Consider the following 27,042-nt stretch of genomic DNA (forward strand, 5'->3'; position numbering starts at 1 on the left):
CTTTGATTGTAGGCCTGCTTTGGACATGCACTGGTGTGCTTAATGTATGCTGTTAGATTTATTTATTTTTTTTCTTTTCTTACCTCAGAAGGCCTGAGATAATGTGGTGATGAGCACACTGGCCAGAGTGGTGGGGGCAGGATGTTCCCACTCCAAGTCATCCTCTCAGCCCAACAGTAGGCGGTCTGAGACTGGCCCAGCCTGTGACTGCACCTTCTTGCCCTCTGCTGATAAATAAGCAGGCTAATTGAATTAATAAACAGATAGCTCTTTTCCCTGCCAGCTGGAGCACCATCAAAATGTGTGATAAATTATCTGCCAATGCTTTAGCTGCATGGAAAAAATGAAAAAAATATCTACCTCAACATTTCCTCTCCAATTCTTCTCTCCCTTTTCCCCTTCCCCTGTCCACCCAAGCACCCGATTTGGTTTGCCTCAACCCTCCTTGCCCCTGGTCTGTTGTCCTTTGGCAGAACTCCAAAGAGAAGCAGCAGTGAGAGGTTCACTCATTTGGCCAGGCTGCTAATGGGTTATTAAGACTGTAGGCAGAGCAGACGTTCCTGTGGCTCACTGGGAAAGTGGAACAGGGATGTGTTTTGGGGCAAGACTGCCTGTGTCTCTGCTGCCAGCGCACAGACATCTCTCAGCTGTGACCTTCTGTGGCTGAGACAGAAGTCGCACATGAGGGGCAATGAGGGCTGCAATCAAGCAGGGAGGGCTGTTGTTTATCTTCATCACTGACACAGACAGAGGGCTCAAGTGCACTGTTGGGCTTGCAGCTGGCACCAGGCTGAGTGGTGCAGTTGAAGCACTTGAGGCATGGGATGCCACTCAGAGGGACTTTGGACTTGGTCGAGAAGGGGGCCCAGGGGAAACTCATGTGGTTTTACAAGGCCAAGTGCAAGGTCATACAGCTGGGTTGGGACAACTCTCAGTATCAATACACGCTGGGGAGTGAAGGGATTGAGAGCAGCCCTGCCAGGAAGAACATGGGGATATTGCTGAATGAAAAACTGGACATGACCTGGCAATGTAAACTTGCCACAACTGTATCCTGGGCTGCATCCAAAGCAGCATGGCCAGCAGGCCGAGGGACAGGATTCTGTCCCTCTGCTCTACCCTCATGTGACCCCACCTGGAGCACTGCATGCACCTCTGATTTCCTCAGCACAAGGAAGGACATGGGCCTATTGGAGTTGGTCCAGACAAAGCCCACAAAGATGATGAGGGGGCTGGAGCACCTCTCCTGTGAAGACAGGTTGATGTGGCTGTTCAGCCTGGAGAAGAGAAGGCTCTGGGCAGACTTTATTGTGGCCTTCCTGTACTTAAAGGGAGACTACAAGAAAGATCAGGACAAACTTTAAAGCAGAGCCTGTTGTGACAGTATTACTAGTAATGGTTTTAAACTAAAAAAGGATAGATTTAGACCAGATAGCAGGAAGAAGATTTGAAGATTATGTTGAGAATGGTGGAACACCCTGAGAAGTGGTAGATATCCCTGCTTATTGCAGGGGGCTGGACTAGACAATCTATGAAGGTCCCTTCCAATACATATGGTCTACAGTACTATGATTCTATGAGATAAGGCATCAGGATGCCTTACACTGTCTTGATGGTGTGCCACACAAAAGGGGGAACTTCATCGTAACCTTTGGTGTCAGACGTGAGTAATACCTGAGACTTTTTTGTTTCAAAAGAGAGGAAAATGATGAAACAGAAGGAGTCAGTGATTTTCATCATGCAGTCAGAATGTCCCTGCCATCACCTCTCAAAGTGGCGTTCCCTATTGGAAATATCTGTGTTCTTCAGTATTCCAAAGTAACAGAAGACGATAAAGATTTCACTGCTTCAGACTCTTAAGTAGGATGTAAATAGCTGAACTTTCTGTGGCATTACCTTGATTGCCAACATGCTTGTCAAAGTGCTTGTGTGCCTTTGCTGGTCTGGTTTCCCATTACCACATCTCCTCTGTAAGTTTCCCAGTAAGCAAGCTGGAAAAGCTTCCCAGTCCTTCCTTTTCTAAAATAGCAAGAAATGGGAGGTGCTGCAGAGACTGAGATGGGAATGAGATCACAGTGTTATGTTCTTGTTCAGAACGTGACATTTTTTTTTTCTGGTGCATATGTCAAATGAATCAGACAATGGTGGTGTCAGGAAGATGTATAATGCTGTCTGCAAGGCAGGGAGAGGAGACAGGAAGATGTGTTAAACAAGACGGTATTTATGCCTTTCTCTCTCACTCAGGAGAAGTACACAAGAAATATTTTAAAAAGGAAGGTAGGGTAATAGCAGGAGCAGCTAGATGCCTGTCGTGCTTCTCGGAAGACTCATTTGTGCTGTGAAGGACAGCGAGCACAGACAGATAACTGCTGTGCAGGAATTGTCTCTTCCCAGGATGCTGGCATACTTCAGGTAGGTGAGGAGATGTCTGGTTCTAGAATCAGCCCATTCCCAGGCTGGTGCTCACCCAACACATGGTGTTCTACCTGCCTCAGGGTGCAGGTTGCTTTATGGACTCTGCTCTTATCTGTCTCCAGACAGGCCGGTTCTTCCAGGAATTTGGTGTTATATGGTTATTTATGCCCTCTTTCCACTGACAAGAGGAACAGGGAAGAGTCCACAATGAAGCAAAGCAGGATATGCTGTACCTGTCAGTTGGTGCTGGAAAGGAAATCCTGCTTGTGTGACAGCCGCTGCAACTGTGGGTCTAGCCAGGCCCCTGACCTGTGCAAATTTGTTTTGTATCCTGTGATACATGCCAAGGGAAAGCCAAATCCAGCTGTCCAGAAATGACAGGTTGATTCAATGGCTTACCAAGCAAGCAGCATCCTTCCCTTTGCTGGGGAAGGTGGTGTTTTGGTTTGCTCTGACACAATGCTCTGAAAAGTAGCATTGCCAAAGAGTAAACATGCCACATGCAAGAGAATGATCTACTAATATATTGCATTTTACTAAGTCATTGCTTGTCAACTGAACCATGGGGGGTGTGTGAGGATGCATTCCTAGTCCTTTCAAACACAAAGTAAAACCCATTAGTGTAAATCACCAACTCCAATAAAAGAAGAATGGTTGAAGGCTTCATTCTTTTTCTCTCTTGTTTCACACTGTAACTGTCCTAAAGTGTATTAAAAAACCTTGTGGCACTGATAGAGTAGGCAGCTGGTATCTGGTAGGGGGTTGAGATGTTGCTGTTCCTGGAGCCCCAAGTGGCTTTGAAATTCAATGCTTCTGACCCAAGACAACACTGTTTGAAAGCAGCTGATACATGTGAGGTGGTGAAAAACAAGGCAGCAACTTGAGCTGTCTATGAACAAAGGGGGATGGCATTGCTGCTGGAGAACAAAAAGGGCACGGTGGAGGGCAGCAGCTTGAGGGATGCAGTCAGGGGGACAACATGGGGAAACCTGGAAGGGCATAAGAGACCTTACACAGGGCCATAATAGGACAGTTCTTACCAACACCGATGTGTTCTGTGCTGAATATTCATGATACCCATTTGTACAACTCTCTGCATAAATTTTATTTCTTTTATAACAGTGAAAATGGACACTATATTAACCTGTTCACACCTTTTATGGTTTGTATCTACCTGCTATATGCTTTACTGGAGTGCATGTATTTAAAAAGCCACTAGACATTATGTTTTCACTACTAGATAATCAAAAGCTGTCTGCTGAATTAAAATGCTATTTTCATTCTTTTGGGTTAGATGAAGAAATAAAGCTTTAAAAAATGTGAAATAACCTGTAAGAACTCTCTCATGTTATATGTCCCTGTACTGGACTTTATATTCTAGTCATTTCTTCAGAAAAAAAAAAAATAAAATAATCCATGAATGCTTTAAAATATTTCAGGAATCACTTACCTTTAGAAATTAAGAAGAAAAATAACTTCACCTAAAACTGCATGGTAATGAGACAATGTCTAATTACCTGTGGTGAATTTTTCAGTCAGGCCAAGGGGCTAATGAACATCAATACTCTTTCACAGAGAGCCCTGGGATCTCTAATGGCTGTAAGTGGTCAGGGCTTCAGTTTTACATTTCAGAGTCTGGTTGGTATAATCTTGAAACAAAATCTACAGACCAGATCATGTCCTCTGTGCTGTGTGTGTGTGTGTGTGTGTGTGTGTGTGTGTCTGTGTGTGTGTGCCCTTGAGCACTGCACATCTGGGATGAAATCAAAGGACTTTTAAGTGCACATGTATCCAATTTCTGGCTTGCTAGTTGCCCTTTAAATGTGCTGGGTTTAATCCAGGAAAAACGAGTATTCAAAAAATCACACCAGCAAAGGAAAAAAATAAAACCCCAAGTTTTATGTACTTGGATGGCATTTTTCTTTAAATATGAATGACTTAATCATAATCAGCCTTAGTGAGAGGTGGGTGATGAAAGTTCAGAGATCTTCTGATAGCAAAGACTTTAGACCTGCCCTTCTTGTGTTCTTGGTGTGTGTTTTATGCTCCTGAGAGGGAAAAGGAAGGTAAGCAATTTGCATTGTCATCAAAAAGCTGAAGTACACATTAAGGGGTCTCAAGGTTTCAGAGCAGTAGTCTGTGGGGAGAAATTTTTGCAGTGCTAATCCCATCTGATCTCTGAGTACAGATTAAAACACACAAACCTAGCGTTCCTTGCAGTGTTAGAGTGCCCCGATTTGAGGATTTGCTCTATATCTGGCTTGTATAGGAAATCCCCCAACTTCCTCTGAAATCAATTCCCACTTTTCTCATTTAATACAATCATAAATGTTTCTTGTGTTCTCAGGCAACATATTCAGAGATATAGCAATGTAAGCAGTGTACAAACACTTTCCACTTGCATTGTCCTGGAACATGGAAACATGATTTTAGAAATTTAGAGCATCTGCTTGCAGGAATGAGGAAGACCTGAGCCTCAACCTCTCTGCCAGAAACATTGCTAAAAGTGCTTTATGTCCAGTGTGAAGAAAAAACTCTAAGGTCCCTCACCTTGGAAATGAGCTTTAAAATGGATCTCAGAGAACAGAACATGAAGACGAGCAATTCAGACACAGGCTCCCTTAAGCCCCTTAAGCTCCTTAAGTTTTCATAGTGTCTTACAGAGTGTAATTAACACTGAGTGATTTAATTGCCACCTCCTTTTTCTGTGTTTTCCACAGGTGACAGCATAGCATGCATGGGAATAGCCCATAGGTTAATGTGGAGGACTAAGTAAACCAAAGACTGACTATTTTGAGAATTAGAATAGTGATTTGATATGTGCCTGCCTACTGATAGCTTGCAACTCAGCCCCACAAAGCTGCCAGCTCACTTTCTCTTGGTGGAATGGGCGATTGATTCAGAAGGATAGAGCTGAGAAAATGCATTAATTGAGACAAGGACAGTTTAATAGGTAAAGCAAGAGACACACAGAGGCAAAGCAAAACAAGGAATTCATTCACTTCCATGAGCAGGCAGGTGTTCAGCCATCTCCAGGAAAGCAGGGCCCCATCAACCATAATGGTGACTTGGGAAGATAATATCATCATTCTGAGCATCTCCCTCTTCCTTCTACTTCCCCTCACTTTATATCCTGAGCAGGACATCAAATGGCACGGAACATCCCTTCGGTCAGTTGGGATCAGCTGTCCCAGCTGTGTCCCCTTGCAGGTTCCTGTGCAGCCCCATCCTGCTGGCTGGTGGGGCAGGACAAGAAGCAGAAAAGGCCTTGACCCTGTGCAAGCCCTGTTCAGAAAAAACAAAAATGTTGTGGTGTGTAATCAACACTGTGTTCAGCACAAATCCAAAACACAGCCCCATACTGGCTACTGTGAAGAAAATTACTTCTGTCCCAGACAAAACCAGCAGGCAGGTAATTAATCCCCAAGTGTCAGGCATTTTTCTGTCAGAAACTGGCCTCTCCAGGGGTAGGTAGCAGCTAAGTAGCTGATTTTCTTTTGGACTCTGGCACACAGTGGGGAAATCAGTCAGAAGTTGGTTGTATTTTTTGGATCCTTCCATTGGTATTGTATGTTGAAATTGTATGACACCATTTGCCAGTAATAAATCACTTTGGTATCTTTTGTGTGATTATATAATTAAATATCCCTTTTCATGAATACACATGGAGGGATTGACTTAGACTTGGTGGGAATTAGGGGTTTGATTTTTTGAACTTTACACTTCCTGACTCCTGTGAAAATCAAATCCAGTTGTTTAATACTGATTTGAGAAATGATTCATGCAAGAAATAGTATATGGTGAGAAATATAAACCATTCTTTCAGTGTATTTTCTGCCTTGATTATAATTTACTTGTTCATGAAAAATTTACGTAGAATAGGAACAGAGACTTTAGTCTTTTACTAATCCTTAAAAAGGTGGTACATTGCACAAGGATACTGGTACTGTTCTCTCTTGCAAGGTGTTCTGAGAGGAGCAGAAGGAAATTGCTGGGCAGAGCTGGGATGTAAACTCACATAAGTTTTCTGCTGTCCCTGGAGCCGTGGCTGTTCTCAATGAAATGCCATCACCAGAAAATGGCAGTTCCGACAGAATACCCTTGGGCCACCCTGGCTTCGACCTGCACTGGATTATTTAAAACTGGCAGTCATGTGGAGAGTCGTCCGTCACCGGGGCTGATGTCAGCGGGCAGCCTGGCTGCTCAGAGCTCCCCCGTGCCCCGAGCTCAGGGACGCTGGAGCAGCTCTTGCAGCTGACCCGTCCTTGAGCAGCGTGGTGTCTATTAGTTTTATTGCTGCTTTGATAGCTTGCAGTTGATTCTCACTGCTTTCCGCTGAAGTTTAATTCAGTTTGCATTTGGAAATACAAGGGAGAAAATTTGTTGTTTTTATTAGAGGCTGAGCTGCACTGAAGGCTGGGTGACGATCCATTGTTCATGTTGTTACAAAATCCGACCTAAGTAGGGAACAAAGCACAAAAGAAGGGGAAAGTATAATTCAGATTTGCCAAACAGCCTGAGAATAATTTGAAGATTAGCAGTTTGGCACTGTTTACTGGCGAGTTGTGAATTAAATGTATCCCGCTTTACTCTTTACATTAGTGTAAGGTGTCACTTCAGTTCTGGATTTCATGTCCTTCTCACACATCTTATACTCCTCCTTTCATCAATAGGCAGGACTGTGTTTTACTGCACAAGAAATGTAGGAGAAAGCATTTAATGTGGCATCAGAGACGTTCTAATTGTCAGTCTCTGAAATGTGTTCATAAGTATCTGCAGTTCATTTATTGAGTGGAGATGATTTGCTTCCAATTTACTTTTATGAATGGAAGTGGAACATTTGCAAAGAGTGGTTTCTGTTATTTACACTGTGAAATGCTTGTCAGCAGCCAACTGTAGAAGACCTGGGTGACATTTATGCTAAGTTCTCTTGTCGCAGTCATAGTTAAAGGAAAGGATAAAATTCGGTGTGATGCTCTGAAATGTGCTGGGTGAAGTTCTGACAGCCAGCTGTCACTGGCTTAACTCTGTATACTCATTTTGGGTATGGTGCTTAGAGTTAAAAGGCAAGCTTGACTGTTGCAGATGAGAAAACAATATTAGTGACACTGAAGTCAACGGTATGCTTGCCATGAAGTTTGGCTAATCAAGATCATTACCGTGAGGTTGCTACTGAATTGCAGATGCGTGGTGATGCTTGATGTCTGTAATCCTTTCTGATTTCCCCTCTCTAGACTCTTCTGTCCCCTGTGGGGAACTGATTAAACCCTTGTATAATAGGGACTAGAATCACAGTAACTAGTGCAAGAAAATATCTTTGAGATCATATTTCATGTGCCTTCCAGGGTCTGATATAATCTCCTGATAAGAATATACCAGATTAACTAGATACTGCAGCTGGTCTTGTCTCTTTCTAATTTAGTGGGATTTGGGCATCCAGACCAGAAGGGAAGAGAGCTTTTTTTCTGAGTGCAACAATGCATATTTATTTGGAACAATTCAATCCTATTCAAAACCAGCATTCCATTTCTGTCCTAACCTAAAATTCAGCATAGTGTTATAATAGCTTACTGTTTGATACAAGCACAGAGCACTTGTTAAATTGAATATTGTTGTCATTTCTCCATTGAGATATGAATGGGAGAAAGTTGTATTTTATAGTCATATACAGATTATGGCATATAATATGCCTGTTTTAAAGATAACATTATATAAATGTTATAAATATTGATTAAATATTTTAAGTATTAATACACCTGTGAAACCCAAAAAATTATTTGCATTTTTAAATGTGGGAAAAGCAACCTCCAAATTTACAGTTTGGTGGGTTTTTTTCCTTCTTTTAACAAACTTAAAAAATGCTGTCTGGTTTTCACTAACAATTTTTGAGAAAGAAAGGTAGGGCAAAAACCAAGCCAACTTTAAAATACATGTTGCAACTGAGGAAAATTAGAAAGCAGCAAAATCCAGAACAGCAAAAGTGTTAGAGAAGCTGATACTGTTTTTCATTAAGGATCTCAAATGCTTCAAGGCTATTTTTGGCAGATTTGGGGTTTGTCCAAAGATGTTCAGTGTATAAGTTAGGATCCATGTTGATAAAAGGAATCATCAAGCAATTAACTGCATTATGATGTCAGATGGAGGAAACACTGTGAATACTCTCTTGTTTCAAAAAACCCACAATACTCCAGGTACAAGGATAACTTCTTTGAGTTGTTACCTTCATTTGGCATTCAGTGGGGTAGCTTCAGAGTAAATGTGTCAGTTAGGGGCATTGCCACAAGGAGCCTGTTTTGTACAGGGAACACAACGCTCATACCTGTGAAGCACCAATATCCACTGTTTCTGTTTCCTCCTCAGCATCAAAGATGACAGTATAAGTGCTTCTGACATCCTGTAGGATCAAAAGGGAATTTTATTTATTCACTTTATTAGAGGCAAAGCAGGCTGTCCTCTGTGAAAGATTTCTCTTGCTGTGTCACTCATGGTTGTTTACTGAAATGTCGTGACTGAGTGGAAATTAGCTATAACTGATGTTGGCCACTACATTACTTTGACAGAATAATAAAAATAATCAGTAAGGCCCAAAAGTCAGTAAAGATGAGGACCTCCATTTCCTGTTGGCTTGGTGGATATTTTTTTTAATTGCCTTAAAAAAGGGAGAAAAAAGGGATTGTGCCCTAAAAATCACTGGTATGAGGTTAGCAGATATTTTATGTTTAGGTGAAAGCAGGTCTGAGTAACAAGTCTTCTGTTTCAGTCCCAATTTGCAAAATCCCAGGTTCCCGCAGGCTCTGGTGAAGTCAGTCACACAGTTCCTGAAAAAACTGAACGGCCGCAGAATTGGATCTTGAGTTACCATTTCATTCTAGAGGGGATTTGGTGGTGTCGTCAGTCCAATAAGCTCAATTTTTATGCCATCATATTTTATTTGACACTAAACTAAAACAGCTGCTTGCAATTAACACACATAAAAGAAACAATAACAAAACTGCCGCCTGCCCTTCGAGCGCTACACATACTCAGTGCAAAGAGTTTATACCAATCTGGTGATTTTCCCTCCCTCTGCTCTAAGTAAAATATCAAAAACAATTGATCTCACTGAAGACCAAACAAAAAAAAAAAAAGTTTATCGTTCCCTGAATGTTTCTGATGGGCAGCAGTGACTGGTTATTGGAAGATTAAGGCTGCTCCAGATGTGGGCATGGACAGGGCTCTTGCTGCTGCGGAGCTGATCTAAGCATGAAGTTAAAGGGAGGCAATGGCTGCTGCCCTGGGACAGGATGATGTAGAGAGCTGGTTTCTTACCAGGACTGGGATCCAGGGCAGCTGGCCCACCCTCCCATTGGGAACAGTGAACAAGGAGCTTGTAAAATACACAGACCAAATGGAAATGACCCCTATTGACTGAAACCAGCTGCATGTCAGACCTCTCACTGTCTCTCTTGATTTGTTGTCTCAAATAAATGGATGTGGTAGAAGGGCTACAGAAAGAAAACAAAATAATTTATTCCCCTTGAAGTTGCACCACACTAGTAAGCCTCAGTTTTTACAGCTGAAAAAAAAAGTTTATCCACAGATTAAGTTTTTTCTTCTTTTTTTTTTTTTTTTTTGCTTTGAAAGTCTGCAGTTTAGAAGACATACTGTAGTTCAGCTTCAGAGGCCTTTGACAAACAGACATGGTAGATTTTGTAAGGTATTTGTCACATAAAACTGCTGGCTAATGAGAGCTTGGTTATTTTGCATTTAGATTTAGAAAACAAAGTTACAACAGTTTTTGTTGGTGCTTTGTCTTAGACATGCATGGTGGCTCAGCTCCATGAAAAATGTTTCAGTGAGTGTTGAAGAAACGTGACACAAAGACTTGACTTATTAATGCATTTCCCTCCATATTTCCTAGTACGCTCCTGGGTAACACCAGTTATTCTGAGCCTTTTGAGGAGCTGCTTGCAGTAACCATGGTGGCACTGGAATTCAGGAACCTTAAGGACAACAGCTGCTCCAGTCCTCCATTTGATGCCCAGAATGGGTTATTGCTAGTGATACTAGATTGCCCTCTGTTCTGACTTTAGAGGTAGAGAAGGAGGTACTTAACCCCACTGGCACTGTCACCTTTGATCTCTATTAGAAGATCACCAGTGTGATGACACCATGTAGTTTTGGGTTGATAGACTTTTTAAAGGAAACTTCTTAAAAGACATTAGTCTAGACTTCATTCTTGCAAACTGAGATGTGTTTTGCAAATATATCTTTTTTTTTTAAGTCTTGGTCAGACAGTTGATCATTAGTGAAAGAAGTCACCAAATTTAGATTAATAGGTCTATTAAGAGTGTCTCAGTAAAATGACCTTCATGAAGTCTGAAAAAGCACATGTATACAAAAACTTGAGGATGACATTTGAATTGAATGTTACTTCTTTTTGCCTTCCACAACCTTCTTTTGTTTTTTCTTCTATTTTTCTTTTATTTTTTCCTCTTAAGAATTTGTTTATTTCTCACTCACAGTTGTACAAATACAATACAGTAACAGCTTTGAAAACAGAAGCCTTTACCTTCACAGTGTTGCAACAGACAGATGTTATTTCAAAACAAAATAGACTGAAATCCCCATCTATAGGTTCTGAGTATCCTGGAAGTCACTCTTTTTGCTTTAAAGATGCAGTTCAGCCTGTCCATTGTTCCTGTGCTGGCATTTTTTGTCACACTGGCTTATAGGATCTTCTGACAATCATCTGTGACCCACTGGTAGATACTGCTGTGGGGAAAGGCTCACTTCTGTGCCTCCTACCATTCATCTCTCTGCCTCCTGCCACTGCATTTTTTTACTGACTGTCCTATGGTGACATCTCCTACAGATGAGCTCTCTGCTATTCATTCTATCCTCTGGCTTGATAATGAATTAGGAGGTAGTTGATGGGTTATTCAAATGGTGCTGGTCTGGCATCAAGTGATACTATGTACCTCCTTCCTTTCTTTTTTATCTTAACATTTTCTGCTAATTACTTGCACTAGTCAGAGTAAATCAATTGACTTCTTTGAAAATGGAGTTAAAGAGGGCTTGGGTGGCTGCCTGTAGATAATGTTCTGTGTTGAGCAAGAAGCGGAACCATGGATGTGAAGGAGGTTTCTATGGGTTTGGAAGAAACTCTTCTCCTAGCTGGCATCTGTGAAGCTCTACCTTTGGCACACTCATGAAGGATGCCAGCAATTTCAGTAATATGCCAGTACAGCTCACAGCTTTGGAATAACCCTGTAATTGTGCTGAAAGGGAACTTTTATATTCTGTATTTCCACAATATCCTTTGTACACAAAGGCCCTATGCCACAGCCCAAACCTGGACCAACCTTTCCCACTGGCCTTTAGGTAAAGGTAAAAGTGGACAAATTCCATTGATAAAAGGGAAAGTTTTGCCCTGGACAGATTTCAGGGCCCAATCCAGTGACATGTGGCATACAAAACAGAGAGAAGTCAGCATGTAATAAAAGGACAACACATACTTGAACTTTTCAGCAAAGGAGGATCAGGTTGAGGCCACCCTCATTGTTTTCCCATCTTTTTGATGAAAGAACTAGGACACCTGAATTTGAAAAACACATCAATGCAATGTATTTTCCAATAAGTCTTTTAAATAATACCTGAAGTAGAAACAAGACAGGCACTTTGTTGTGTCTTTATTTTAATCAGACTTTAATTTTTAAAAGTTGCGAGAATACAAGCTTGATGAAGTTACCCCACTCAGCTGGCCAAAGAGACAATTATTTTTCCTCACAGGCACAGTAGGGAATTTGTAACTGTTACATTTCAATTCAGACGTTTATATCTGTAAATATTTAAAGTGGAAAACTAGATTAGAGCCCAAGAATGTGTTCTTTCTCAAACTGAAGTAAGATGGCTTTTATCAAAGGAACAGCAAGAGAAATAAAACTAAATAAATCTCAAAACACAAGACAGGGCACCATTTCTGCAACAGCATTTCTGATTGGTCAGATCGTCATGTACAAATGTTGAATTTTCTGCCTTGTTCTGTTCCAGAGATTGAAGGCAGCACTGACTCATCATCCTGCTGCCATGTCGAACGGGAATATGAACACCATGGGCCACATGATGGAAATGATGAGCTCGCGACAGGACCAGACACCGCACCATCATATGCACTCACATCCTCATCAGCACCAGACACTGCCACCTCATCATTCATACCCACATCAGCACCAGCATCCGGCACACCATCCTCATCCTCAGCCTCATCACCAGCAGAACCATCCCCACCACCACTCCCACTCGCACCTTCACGCACACCCAGCACACCACCAGACCTCACCGCACCCCCCGCTGCACTCGGGCGGACAAGCACAGGTAGACCTTCATGTCCTGTTGTGTTGCTGAGTTTTGCTGTTGGGTGGAGTTAAAGCCTGAACTCAGTATTGTTTCTTCTTGCATGCATGTCTTGTTAGATACAAGCCCCTCGGGCTGCTTGTAAATGTGTGCTAATGGTGATGGGGATGCTCAAACTTTATTTAGAAAATGGAGTGAAGCAACAACTTGTTTTGCTGCCTAATTTACTAGACATTTGTAATTTCTTACTTTATAAGGAGCTCCAAGGCTTTTCAGTGCTCTGAGCTCTGCAGATTGCCACATATCCTTTTACGGATGAGGTTTATTACAGAGATTGGCATGTTATATATGTTGCTTAATGTGCTTGAACCTGAACTTCTCAGGCCAAGATTTAACAAGCTGTATGAGTTCTACCTGCAGAAATACATAACAAAGTCTTTAGTGAAATGAAATGGCACTGGTATGTGTATGTGTGGCTGGGGGGGTATCCAAGACTGGAGATATTAGAAGTGGTTCTAAGTTAGGATACACTGTCTTAGAAAAGATTAACTGGTCCAGACCCTGTGAACAGGACAGACATCTGCCTAGAATGAGAGAAAAATCAGCTGTTGGTGCATGTTGTGGCAGGAGAGAAAAAGAGGGTGAAGCCAGTCCAAGGAGAGAGATTTAAAAAAAGAAAGCAATTTAGACTTGTATTCATGAGACAAGTCAGTGAAGGTCTCCACTGAATGAGGTGGAGGACTCCATTTTTTGGACCAGGCTTCAGCAATTTGGATAATTCAATATCTGAATTGAATGTTTCTTGAGCTAATGAGCTAATGTGCATAAACTTCAGCGGAGTCATTTTTAACAGGAATTTTGTTAATGTCATAAGATGATAGGCTTCTGCATCAGGATCGCACAAGAAAATAAAGCTCTGGGGGAAGTCACTCTAACATGTCAGGTCTGGAGAGCAAAGTTAAGAAGACAAACAGGCAGTGCATGGAATGTCAGCACAAAGAGGAATGCCAGCCATAAGAAGTTCAATCTATGAAGTATTGTGTTCCTTGCAAATACCTTTCAGACAAGCTCTTAGAAAACATTAAAGAAAATGAGAGTATTTGGCTGACATCCCAGTGTCCCACAACATTAACTATTTACTAACATCTAGCTTTATTACTGCAGAGTCTGCAAGCACATGGAATTTCCCTTAAGTATTTGCTAATGTAAAATGAATTGTCAGCTTTAGAGAAAACAGTCTAAGTAAGAGAGGAGCAGACTCCCCTGTGAGAAGATGTCCAGAGCTTTCCTAAGTTTACTTCAGTTTTTACTTTGTGAATTCAATTATTTTCCCATCTGTTAATGAGTTATTTTCCTTGGAGTTGTTTAAAAACTCCAATAAAAAAGACATCATCTCATATCAGAGAAACCAAAAGTAACCTGATTGCTGTACTGGAGATCCCTCAGGGAGCAAGGATAAAGTTGTGCTTAGCCAACTGAGGACTCCATGGATGACATGGGCGAAGTCACTTAACCTTCATTGAGGGGTTGGGAGGATAAAGATGTTAATGCAGTTGAGGGCATCAGATCCCATGGTATAGAACACTGCTGCAAAACATCCATATCACCACTTTAAATGGGTGAAAACTACCAGGGGAAACAGCTACCATGGGGAAACAAACATCACAGTTTTAAGGATAAGATCAGATCAGATAAGAGCCAATGGCCTTCCCCTATACCCACATGAATAGGTGCCTTCTTACCCAGTTAGGACAGCTTCAACTTCTTGTGCTTTGTATTCCCTGCTAGCTAGGCACCACAAAAGACTCTCAGGCGGGCAAGAAGAGATACAGGCACATGGGTAGGTGGGCTGACTGGCAACCACAAAGCTGTGTCAGGGTCACCCTGTGTCCAGCACCACACAGTCTCTGGAGCTAGGTCTGTGCAGTCAAATAAGCTTTGCCATGCACCGTCTGTTTTCTGGAGGCAACAGACCCCATGGGAGATCAAGGAGATCTTCACCTTATCCATGGCTGTGTCACCAAGGGGATCAGACAGAGGGTGATGGAGTAGGAATCCCAGGGTCAGTGGTTTCCCCAGGCAGCAGAGCTCTAGCTGTGCATCTGCTCATCTGGTGCAAAGGCAATAGTGATTTCTGAACAGATGCAGTGGAAGGGGGAAAAAAGGGGCTTGCTGAGTAATAACCACATAGTTATTACTTTCAAAGCTCATCCATAGTCCCCATGGTAATGGCCTCTTTGGGGATCAGATTGCTCCAGCAGACGTTAATTTTATGGTGCGATTTTCTAATTATTAACCTCCTTATTCTTCTGAGCTAGATTCTTCCATTCCAAAACACCTGCCAGATGACAGAATGGTCCATGCTGCTGTAAGCTGCATACTCCCATGCCAAGACTGTTGTTATTCTGCATCGTGGCCTTCTGTAATGTTAGAATTGATTTCATGCTGTTCAGCTACCATTTTGATACACAGGAGCCCAAGCAATTTTCATAGAATGAGTGAATGGGTGTTAGTTTTGTGGTAAATTGCAAAGAACAAAAATAAATATTGAATAAAAGTGGAAATCAGCTTCTGACAGGTATCTTTCTGAGAAAGAGAGATACTCTACCAAGTTCTAGCTATGCTGCCTCAACTACTACAAAAATGATACTATTATTCTGTATTGGTCCTCTAAAGATTTCTTTCTATCAAACTTGCCAGAGTAATAGCTCAAGCAGAATTGGGGTTTGGATGCCATTTCATTCTCTTAGCTGTCCTATATTTGTCTTCATTATGGATACGTGATTAGCATCCTCTAAGAGCACCAAAATTAACATATATTTTAATCTTTAGTTCATTTTCTTTCTTATGTCCTAGGCAGGGCAATGAAATTTTGCTAGAGAATGATGCTTAGATGGTTACTAAGATATAGTCTAACATTTCAGGGTTAAGAGCTATCAAGTAAGAGTCAGTTAATTATCCCACATGACATTATTAGTGGAATAACGGCAGCCCTTATAATTAATAACTTCCTGAGATGGAGAGAAGATTTTGTTGTTCTGAAAATGCACTCTGACTACCCAGAGACTGCCTGGTATATTCTGAAAACAAAATTATTCACTAGTCATTCAGGAGAATATGACCATATGAGAGGAATTAAAAAAAAATAAAATTTTGTAGTTACTTTTTTCTGCCTTTGTATCAGACTTCACTGAGAGAGGTAAGGAAGAAGAATTTTTAAAGCTGATTGGAAAGGGAGCAAAAAGGGATAAGGAAACATAATTAACAGATCTCTGAAGTCTGGAAAGGTGTTATGCGTGAGAAAACGAAAGGTCTCTGATGAGATGTTGACATTAAAAGGTACTTCTGAAGATCTCTACACTCAGGCATACTGCTAAAGAGGCAGCATGCCCAGCCCTGGTGGACAGGGAGCAGCTGGAATCCCTTGGCAGCAGTGTCCTGGCAGAAGCCAGAGGATGCCGGTCAGAATGGGGGCTGTGCCCACTGCAGCTGCCATGGACCTGGCACTCTAACCTCAGTGTGGACAGGGTGTTGAAGATTTTGTCAGCAAACCTATAAATATTTTATCATGCATGGAGTCCATGCAAGTTGAAATTTTAAAAATCAGTCAGAAAATGTGGGGTGGCTTATTTATTTTTAGAAGGTTATTCTTTAAAAAAAAAAAAAATTCTGCTCCTGTGAGAGAGATTCCCTGACAGTGCAACATAAAGCTGGGAATGGATCTGGCTTTATGCAAAAAGCATTATCAGATGTACAGAATAATTACACATAAAATTGCCACTGCAATTGCCACAAGTCAGATGGGGGAGGGAGCAAACTAGATTCTAGGCTGAAAAGCCACCTCAACTTCGCAAGACTCAAGACGATAGTATCATTTTAATTGAGACAGACGGAGGTGTTAGGCAAACATGTTAATTGCAGCAGTTGAAATTCAGGGATCAGTCTGACAAAGCACCGAGTACGTCCACTCCCTGGAGTCAAAAGGAAGCACCTTGGAGGTTTGGGGCTTTGCCAGAACAAGAGGGTTAATTTTGAGTCAACAATTCAAGTTTCCAGACTGTTCCACACTGTGCTGGAGTGGCGGCAGCAATGTGAGCTGTGTGTGAGCAATATGATCCATGGACTGGGTTCCCAGACCACAAGCAGAGGGAGAGAGAGGGTGTCTCCAGAACCCTGTAGCCTAGGTGCCACAGAGAGGCAGGAGAGTAGTCCAAAAGCCTATTCCCAGGCAGTCACATTAAATCTGGCACTGGTTCCTGACAGGAACATGGGAACGTTCCATCTGCCCAGGAGTTGATTGGAGAATACTTTACATGGCACTGCCCCCACCATTCACCTTTTCTGTAATAATGCGGGCCAGTTCCTCTCAGGAGCAAGATCAATACTCTCCTGCACTTGAAAAAGCATAAGTAGATCTTTCTTCTGTAGTTTTGTATCAGTGGACTGAATGTGGCGTTCCTTTGCTCTCAAAGCCAGGGATAAACTGAATAAAAAACGTATAGCGTCCACAGCACAGGTTAGATGAAAACTGGTAAGAGGAATATCCTTTATCCATGCAGTGCAGGGACATCAAAACACAGGTTCAAGCTCAATTCATCAAAACACAGGTTCAACCTAAACTCTTTCTTTGCCCCTGAGGGGCAGTGATGTCTGCTGTTCTTGTGCAATCCCAGCCCACAGCTTCCCAACTCCATGCAGGCGTGAAGAGCTCCACAGCTCCTGTCTCCAGAGATGGCAAAGATTGAGGTGGAGATGGTGAAGCTTGGGAAATAGGAAAGGCCTAAAATTTTGGAGGCAATTGAGGGCCAAGGGGAGAAAGAGAGACATGGAAATTAGACCACTACAGTCCTCTGCTTTGATCAACACAGATCCTGAGAGAAACTGGACATTTCAGGTTTGAAATAGGAGGTGGCAGAGAGTGCATCTAAGTGAATGTTTTTAAGAACCAACTCAAGGAGGAAAAAACGTTCAGAGGATCATTTTAAAAAAAATCTCCCCTTTGACCATGGCAAGGCTTTGCCAGCAGCTGCTTTCAGTGGCACCTGGTGCAGCTTTTGACTTGAGCCTGTTGCAGACCTTGCTGGGGATCAGGCAGAGTGCATGAGATTCCCCTTCCCATTTCAGCATCCCCCTCTGTAACTTCCCCCCCTCACCACCGCCTGTGAAACATCTTCTTGCCCCGCAGGTTTCGCCGGCGGCGCAGCAGATGCAGCCCACGCAGACGGTACAGCCACCACAGCCGACTGGAGGTCGCCGGAGGAGGGTGGTGGACGAAGACCCAGATGAGAGGAGGCGGAAATTTCTGGAAAGGAACCGAGCCGCTGCCACGCGCTGCAGACAGAAGAGGAAGGTCTGGGTGATGTCACTGGAAAAGAAAGCAGAAGAGCTCACCCAGACAAACATGCAGCTTCAGGTGCGAGCCACTGTCTGTGCCCCTGAAGACACAGAGGGGCTCTTTGTGCTTGACTGACGGTGCCTTTGGGGCTGCCCCCGCACAGTCAGCTCCTAGCGGGAGCTCAGGCATAATCAGTCTGTTAATCAAGATGTGTGTGCTCCAATGAAAGAAATAATTACATTTTAGCAGGATAAGCCAGGAAAATGCTGTCTTGGGACTTAGAAGCCTTCAGTAGATGGAGTTGTATTTATTTTCTTTCCTTGCCACTGCTTTTTGTGCAGATTTTTTTTTTTCTGAAGCGCCATTAACATGTCTGTAAAAAATTTCTTCAGAGCAGGATATGTAGTTAAACCCTCATTCAAAGCCAGCAAGATAGAAGCACAAACAGATCAGTCTATCAGTGAGGAAAATGAACTGGATAGATGAAAATACCTCTAATATGATAATAAAAACCTTTCTTATAGTGCTGTCTTTCTTAAGGTAGGCGCAGAACTTCTGCTTCATGCAGAGGTGTGCCTGTGTGCTGCCAAGGGCAGAAAACCATTTGTAGAATGGCACTCCTCCAAAATGTTCTCCCACTAAACTCAGAGGTGTGAGCAGCATCCAGACACTGGCTGCAGCTGAGCTGTAGGTGCCAGCAGTCCTGCCACTGTGCCCCTGAGCATGGCAACGTGTTCTTTGCCTCCATGGGTCTGCCCCTGGCCTCACGCAGAAACCCCCAGCATTTCCCAAGTGGACTGAAACATTGCTTTAAGTATCTCTGGTGCTGTGAAGTCAGTTCATTTGTCAGACTGCCTTCAGAGGTTACAAAATAATGACACCGACAAATGTTAACATAAACTCGGCACACAAGCACCTGAATGCCTTTTTTGCTCAGTTCTTTCAAAGTTATGGAACAGGTTTTGTGTTCTTGGATTTAAGCTTAGTGGAACAGCCTGGTTTAAGCTTTGTTGCTAACCAAAGTCTCTCTTTTTTCTCTAGAACGAGGTTTCCATGCTGAAAAATGAGGTAGCACAGCTGAAACAGTTATTGTTAACACATAAAGACTGTCCGATAACAGCTATGCAGAAAGAATCACAAGGATATCTAAGTAAGTAGCTGGTATGTTTGTGCTGTCTCCACACTCCTCACAGGAAAGCAAACCTTCCAATTCTTCCCTCCAGAACCCCTTCTCGGTCATATTATCACTTGAACCTGTCTTCTCAAACATCATCCGAGCCATCCAATCTCCTGCCCTTATTTATCCAGCCCCGCTCAAAACCAAAAAAGCCCCGGTTTGCATCCCACCCAGCAGAGCTAGTCTTCCCCACCCCTCCTTTCGGCAAGGAGATGCACACGGATGGACGCTCACTCCCCTGTGGAGGATCCTGCCTGAACTCACAGCTCCAAACCTGCAAGAGTCCTCCTGGGCACGGCGCTGCCAGAACCTTAAAATAACTCTCAAAAGGAAAGTTAAAAAGGAAAACATTACAGTCCCCTCCAGCGAAAATGGTACTGTGCTCTGACAGTGGCACAGACCAGGCCTGGCGCAGGTTTTCAAGGTTTGTTAACTCTTTTTTAACTCTCATCTTTCTTTCTTTTTTTTTTTTTTTCCCCAAAACTTTCTCAGCTAAACAGAGACATTTAATCAATTCTCTCTAGTTGATGCATTTTGTGAGTGCAGTAATTTAGAGACAAATTCTCTGTTCCGCTCTAGGATGGTTCAGAAGAGCCTCAGGGCTTGCTAGATTGTGGCATTGTTTTAAAATAGAGCCCATTTCTGTCTCCTCTGCACCACTGTGCATCTGTCTCTTTAACAGTACTCAAAGAAAAAAATACATAATTGCATTACATGCCTATCAGCTGTTGCTTGAATTAGATTTTCTGTGCTGCAGCGAACTGCACTCTAATTTTGATTCCTGCTGGAACAAATAAAGCATTTAAGCATCCCAACTGATTTTAAGGACCTTAAGATATCAGACTTTTTATCCCAACATTAGTTTCAGTTATTAAGGTCTTGGACTTTTTTCAAGGTCTCAGCTCCTGAAGTCAGGTTGATATCAGAGAAGCTGGCATGAAAAAAAAAACCCGAAAACTAAAGCAACCTTAAGACAGAGAGTGTTGGATAACTACTTATATTTTGAAATACTGCGACTTGTGCATGCTTCAGGTCATCAGTATTTCCAAGAGTATCACCCAGCCTAGGTTTTTTACTTGGATGGAAAAATGAATGTGTGCTGTCTCTGTGCCCTCATTCCCTTCCCAGGTCCTGAGAGCAGCCCTCCTGCAAGCCCGGTCCCAGCTTGCTCCCAGCAGCAAGTCATCCAGCACAACACCATAACGACCTCCTCCTCCGTCAGTGACGTCGTGGGAAGCTCCACTCTCACCCAGCTCGCCAGCCACAGAACAGACATCAACCCCATCCTTTAAAAGTGGTTGATCAGAAACTGCTGGGGGAGTGTGGTACCGTATCAAAGCGTCCTCTCTGCTAAGGACATTCGCAACCGTAACTCAAGCCTGGAAGATTCCTCAGTTCTTGAAAGACTCTGGCTATTCATTTTTATAGTTATTAAAATGTCTTTTATACTTAGTTACATAAAAGGGAGTTACGCAATTAATATGCTATCAGCTTGGGAAATGCTTTGGTGCTTTCTCCATTTTTTGGTACCAGTTACTTGTTTATAAACCTAACTGTTTCTGTACATAGTCATGTTTCCTTCTCACCAGTCTAGCCTGCAGCCTCAGAAATACGAAGTTGTGTTAAACTGCAGCTTGTTAGCCAATGTGAGGCATGAAAAGTATTAAACAGAGTCAAACATAGGTAACTAGGAGTAATTAGGCTATAAATATAGAGCGAGGGCATCTGCTGACAGCATAATAAAAAAGAGTTAGCGTTGTGCTATCAGCAGACCACGTCTTGCATTCAGAGCCTCTTTCAGAGCAGTTATATAGGATGTGGCTTCAGGACAAAATCAAGCCCAAATAGCGTGCTTTTTTGTCTAGCCCTCCCCCTTCTCCTCTCTCCCCTACCCTGGCCTTTTTCTCCTCCACTTATTCTCACACCTTCCTTTTCCCTTCCCTTTTCATTTCCCAGCTTTTTTTCCTTGCTTTTTTTTTTTTTTTTTTTTCATTCCAAGGCTTTCTCACTTCCCTCTTTTTCTCAAAGAATGGTAATGAACAAGCAAAAACTTCAAGCCCACCTAAAAACTCTTGGCACGGCTGCTGCTTTCACTAGCTCTTCACCCGCAGTTGAGCTGCGCCAAGCATTTGGCTTTTAAAAAATACAAATGCTCCTGATTTAGTGTTTTTAATAAATAGGGAAAGGCGAAAACAGCACAGCCGCAGGTGAAGCAGGATGGTGAGCCAGCTGTGTTGATGCTAGCAGCCCTGTAAGCTTCTGTGGTGCAGTAGAGGCATAGCGAGCAACACCTGAGAATTACAGCAATTTTTTGCACTGCCAGTCATTAATGTAGGAAAATCCATGTGTATATAATAATTTGGAAAAGTTCTGTTCCCTAACCTGGTTGTGTTGTTCTAGCAACGAAAACTAACAGCCTCAGGCTTCATGGGCTATAAATGAGAAATAAATCAGTGTAATGGTTCTGACCAGTTGGAAAAATGCCATTTTTAATTCCCAGGGAAAGACCTTCTCTCTGCAGGCATTCCTTTAAACGTTCACAAACTGATCCCAAGCTGGCAGACAGCAGTGTAGCTTCACTGACTTTAATGGCACTTAACACCCGTTTAGTGCGGGTAAGGAATTGTTCTTTAGGACGCTAAATAATTTTTAGAAGGCACGCAGCAGCTAAAAAATGCTGCAAGAATGCCAAGTCCCACACTTGGGATAAAATACAGTCCTGCAGAGAGGGTCTGGAAAAGAGCCTTATGCCACAATTAAGGTTTTTGTTTGGACTCTGAGCCTGCCCCTCAGCACAACTGATTTGCATCCCCGAGTGGTCCCAGTGATTGATGGGAAAATCAGACAGAGATGATGCCAGTTAATTATGCTGCCTTGCTGTATATTGGAACCTGATTTTGCTCTCAAATCCGTCAGTGGCAAAACCTCCTGCTGCTCGCCCAGGGAGCAGGCTCTGAGCTGGTGAAAAAATGTTCAAACTTTTTGAGCTGCATCTTTAATAGTAAAATTCACATTATTCCCAGCAAATCCTCTAGCCCCAAACATGCTTTGTTCTGAAGCAAAGCTCTCTTCCTCAAAGACTGTGCCTTTGGTCTTTGGAGGAATCATGGGTTTTAAAAGGGTGGGTCTTCTCCATGTGGGAGGAAGAGTGAAACAACTGAAGTGTGAGGAGGCACTGTAAGGAGCAGGGCCGCTCTGGAAGGGAAAGCAAATTTCTGAGCATCACTCATTGCTGAATTAGTTCTTATCTTGGTGACTAACTTTTTATCAGTATTCTTTTCTTTAACAGCTCACTTTCCATTTATGCAAATACATTCAAAAGAAGAAGATTTTTAATGTACAGTGTAAATCTTGACTTAATTATATAGTCTAAGAACCAAAAAAAATTATGAAAAAATACAAATGTAAAGGATTTTCTATTATATTTTAGACAAACATATACTTTTAAAGTGTTTTAAATACTGAATCTATAATTTTTTTTAATCTCCAGTTGTAATAGCTAAATGGTTTTGCTTCATCATGGCTCCCAGGAGAACTTTTTTCAAATATTCAGTCGAGAAAAATGTTCCAGCTGAGTATCCACTGTAAAAAACCCAAATAAGCATTTCCCCTACATCTGAATTTCATCATTCACCATCAAAAAAGGAAATGCCATTCCAGGGTTAATTTAAAAAACTTTCCCTCTATATGGGTAGCACTTAAACACATTAAAAAATAAAAATCAAAGTTGTTGGTAATATTAGAATACCCAGTTGAGCTACACTGCACTAGAATTACGGTTTAGCTTCATTTTATTCATTCTCCTCAATTAAAATATTTAGCTGTTAAAATGAATGCCTCTACATTAAAAAGAAAAAAAAAAAAGGAAAAAATACAAAAACCTTGCCTAAGTTTTGTTAAATTCAGCAACTTGACAGTTTGACTGATGTGTATTATATATAGCTCAATTATTTCTTTTTTTAATGCTAACTAGGCAAGCCAACCACACATGTTGGCCTAAATGTGTAATTACAATGAAATGTCTCCTCTCTATACTATTGGCCTTTAGGTATAATCCTTGCTAGTGATGTGGAAATAAGTAAAGGATGAAAAGCTATTTGCTATTGCTTCTTGTAACTCTGTCGCAGGTTCACAGGCCAAGACAACATGCAGCATATTTATATCGGCTGTATCATCGGGAAAAGGACCAACTGTACCAGGCACCTTATATTATACATCAAATTTGCTTCCACATTAAAATGCTCTTGTTTTCTAGGGGAGTGATCCTGCAGCCTTTCCTCAAGCTGCTGGTCTAACTGGGCACTGGAGACTGCCTGAGCAAGGGCTGCGGGAGAAGCCCCAGCCCTCTGTCTCCAGGATGTCCTTCTGCCATGTGGTCAGTGGCAGCCGCCTCTTCCTAAACACGTCACTCTAAATGCACTTCCTGGGCTCTTTCCATCAAGGAGGAATCCTGCTTTTCCACAAGCTACTTCTGGAGACTACTCCACTTTCCTCTTTGCCCTGCCAATCTAGCCTGTTGCTGGGCTCACCAGGCTCTGTGCCCCATCCCACTGCCAGCCAAGGACAACTCAGACCACTTCCATCATCCACTCTCCAGGGCACTCGCAGGGTGGTGAGCCTTGGCCAGTGCCTTGTTCAGGAGGAGGTGTTACCCTACCATAGACAGCATCTCCTGGGTGTGACATTGGAAGCAGGTTGGAAATCTCAGCCACGGAGAACTCCAATACTTTGATCAGAAAGAAATGATGCTGCCTGTGATCCAGCTCTGGCACCCCCAGCACCCCTTCCCCAAGTCAATTTATGCAAGCCATATTCATATAATGCTGCCTGTGGGAGACAAGTAGTTTGTGTGCTATCATGGTGTGTTTTATAAGGACAACGACGATGATGATGAGGATTTATGGAGAATTTCATGCTGTTGGGAATTAATTCCTGCTATGAAGCTAAATGTCTGCTGCCCATATTCTGAATAGTGGAAAGTCAATGGTTCAGTGCCTCAGTGTGTGTGGATTTAGTGTTAATGACTCAATCCTGTTAACTAACAAGCCAGCTATAACCGTTGTTAAATGCCCAACTTTTGAGGATTCATATTTTTTTAAGCAACAATATTTAGTGTTGAAAATTAGCCTTTTAGTTTAGGCAAAATGTGCTTTTTAGCAGCTAATACCTTTTTTAAAAAAAAAGCGTATAGAGTGAATTTATGAAAATTCATGAGGACCAAAGCAATTTTAAAACAGGAATCTATTAATTTAGTATTCACATAGAATTTTATAAAGTATTTATTAATAAATGTTATTTTAACACATTCCATTTGAACAGTATTCTTGTACAGAATCTGTTTGTTGTTTTTTTTTTAAAGTTACAATATTAGTTTTGCAATAAACTACTCTAGGTGTGTGTGTGCATCTTAATCTTTCAGGGTCTCAAGCAGAAGTCATCCATCTAAGATGGAAAAGTTTGCTGAGGTCAGTTGTACAGAAATTCCTAGAATTAAATGTTTTCCTTAAAGCAGCATCTGCTTTTTTTTCCTTTTTTTTTTTTTTTTTTTTGTAACAATGAAACAAATTATAAACCTTCAGTTGTTTCCTTTGTATTGCAAAATGTGCTTTCTCCTTTTAGAAAGCATGAGTCAACATATAACTGGAAAGCCTGTCTTTTTTTTTTCTGCTTTTTTTTTTAAGGCTGATTTTATACATCACCACAGACGATCTAACCCCATCCTCATTTTTTGTCTAGTATCACATAGTGAGTTGCACTATACTGCCTTATCATTGCCTCTTCAGTCCTCTTACTAAGCAGTGTTCCTTAGATTTAGACCATTGAAGCTCCATTATACATCAGAGAAAATTACTGGAGGGGGAAGAAGAGAAAAAAATTGATCTGTAGACATAAAACCTAAACTGTGCCTATAAAACAAAACCAGTTACAACTAATTAGTATCTTATTTCTACATTTCAATTATTTATATTCTTTTAAAATTGCACTTTAGCTCTTGCTCTCTTTCTTGCTCTCCCTTGTTGAATCATTTATACTCTTGTAAAAGTTTTGCACCAGATACATTTATATGCTTTCACTGGTGGCATATCTACAACTTGTCTCTCACACCTGGCCGAGCGGAGAAGCTGAGACCAGCCAGTCTGCAGTGTGACTTAGACTTTACACCCTCTTCATGACAGCATATAAATGTTTTATTATGCAATGTGTGTGATGTGAGGCGGCATCTAAGCTACATTTATAATCTCTCATCCCAAGAACCAAAGTGTCCTGTATATCGTAAGGTCAGGAGACTGGCTCTGTTGTGCATTGTGATGCACTTTGACTGTTGTCCAACTCACAGTAGCTGCAAAGCTGCGGTGGTAACAGTGGCCATACTATGTATTAGAGTTCTGAATCAATAAAATATGTTGCCTTATAACTTGACTAGGGACAGCACCTTTAAAAACAAAAAAAAAAAAAACAAAAAAAAAAGAAGAAGAAGAGACAAAAAGCTTCTAAGGACAAATAAAAGCAATAAAATCTCAAGCGATTTGAACACCAAAAAAACAAAATGTTCAATTGTTCAACATCTGAAACTCTCACCTTACTGCATAGAGAAAAGAGATTGTTTACATCCATAACTTCTTTCCTTTTTTCCTAGAGCTTACATTTATCTCTCAGTTTTATCAGTGGCTTTACACTTAAGAGCTAAATTGCTCACCATTATTGGTTTTCCATAGCTTTCAAAATGACTTTATAGCAAATCCTAAACTGCACGAGGCCAAAAATGTCAGTGTTCACACACACTCAGAGACAAGATTGATCCTCTAAGTGGAAATCTGATCCTTTCCAGGCTCTCCTTGGACTGGAATCAATAAGTGCAACTCGTTATATTTAAATCAATGTGTAATACCTGGGATTCAGGATCTCCAGTTCTACATTTATGCAAGTTAAATGTTGGTATTGCTGAGTTTCACCTGGTGGAACTGTTCACAAACCCCATGGTCAGAGCCTGCCATCTGATGCCGTAAGGGTCTTAGACCCAAATATCTTTCTTGACTAAAAATCTGTGTGACAGCCTTCTGAATGAAGACTGAAAGCTCCTTCTGTCTTTGCAGAAACTGCAGCAGTGTCCTGGGGCAAGGGAGGTGGGAGGGAGGATTGACTGGGTATTTCAAGTGAAATGTTTTCCTTGCTGGAATCTAAGAAATTTCAGAGAAATATTTTCCCCACCACACAGAGCTGAGACTGCAAGGAGTTACCTGACACAAATCACCTTTAGCATGCTTCCACAAGACAAACTACTTTGGAAGAAAGGTGTATTTGCTCTTCTGAGTTAAGAACAATTGCCACTGAGAGTTTTGCCAAGGACTTTAGCATTGGGACCCAAGTGTTTCCCAGCCCATGGCCGTGAGCTCTGTATCCCTCTCTCTGTAGCAGCTCTCTTCAAACACTGGGTAGCACTCAGTGAACATTGCTTCTTTGGACTATTGCCATTGTCCTGGTTTTAAGGAACTTTTAGCACTGCTTGGAGTAAGCCTAAACTATCGAAGTTTATATATAAATATATATATATATATATATTATATTAAAAAAAGGTGCTGTCACAGTAAGTTTTGGGCTTGAGGTTGTTTGTATTGTATGCAAAGGTTTTGTGTTTGTATGTCTGTTTGTTTTATTCTGTAAAGCAACCACCTTCCTTACTGGAAGGAGATACTTTTTTTTTTGGTACATAAATGTAAATACTTGCTGCAGCATTTAATATGTTTAATTTTATGTTAAGCTTTTTGTTGCATTGTGAACC

At 41.7% G+C, this 27,042-nt stretch overlaps 1 protein-coding gene across 3 annotated transcripts in view; it reads left to right on the forward strand.

The window, feature by feature from the left end:
- The window catches only part of CREB5 (cAMP responsive element binding protein 5), a 214,558-nt gene extending 188,834 nt beyond the window's left edge, over positions 1–25,724 (forward strand). Inside the window, exons 7-10 of one of the 3 annotated variants that reach the window (XR_004495813.1) lie at positions 12,448–12,771; positions 17,936–18,163; positions 19,127–19,686; positions 20,391–25,724. Coding sequence is in view for 2 of the 3 variants with exons in the window: in XM_033511893.1 (XP_033367784.1) it covers positions 12,448–12,771; positions 17,936–18,163; positions 19,127–19,235; positions 20,391–20,554 (825 nt within the window). In the remaining variant the exon portion in view is untranslated. The remainder of the gene's footprint in view (positions 1–12,447; positions 12,772–17,935; positions 18,164–19,126; positions 19,687–20,390) is intronic. The other 2 variants (XM_033511893.1, XM_015618792.2) reach the window with 2 other exon arrangements.
- The last annotated feature ends 1,318 nt before the right edge of the window (positions 25,725–27,042 follow it).

Source organism: Parus major, chromosome 2, assembly GCF_001522545.3.
Source record: "Parus major isolate Abel chromosome 2, Parus_major1.1, whole genome shotgun sequence".
Classification (NCBI taxonomy): domain Eukaryota; kingdom Metazoa; phylum Chordata; class Aves; order Passeriformes; family Paridae; genus Parus; species Parus major.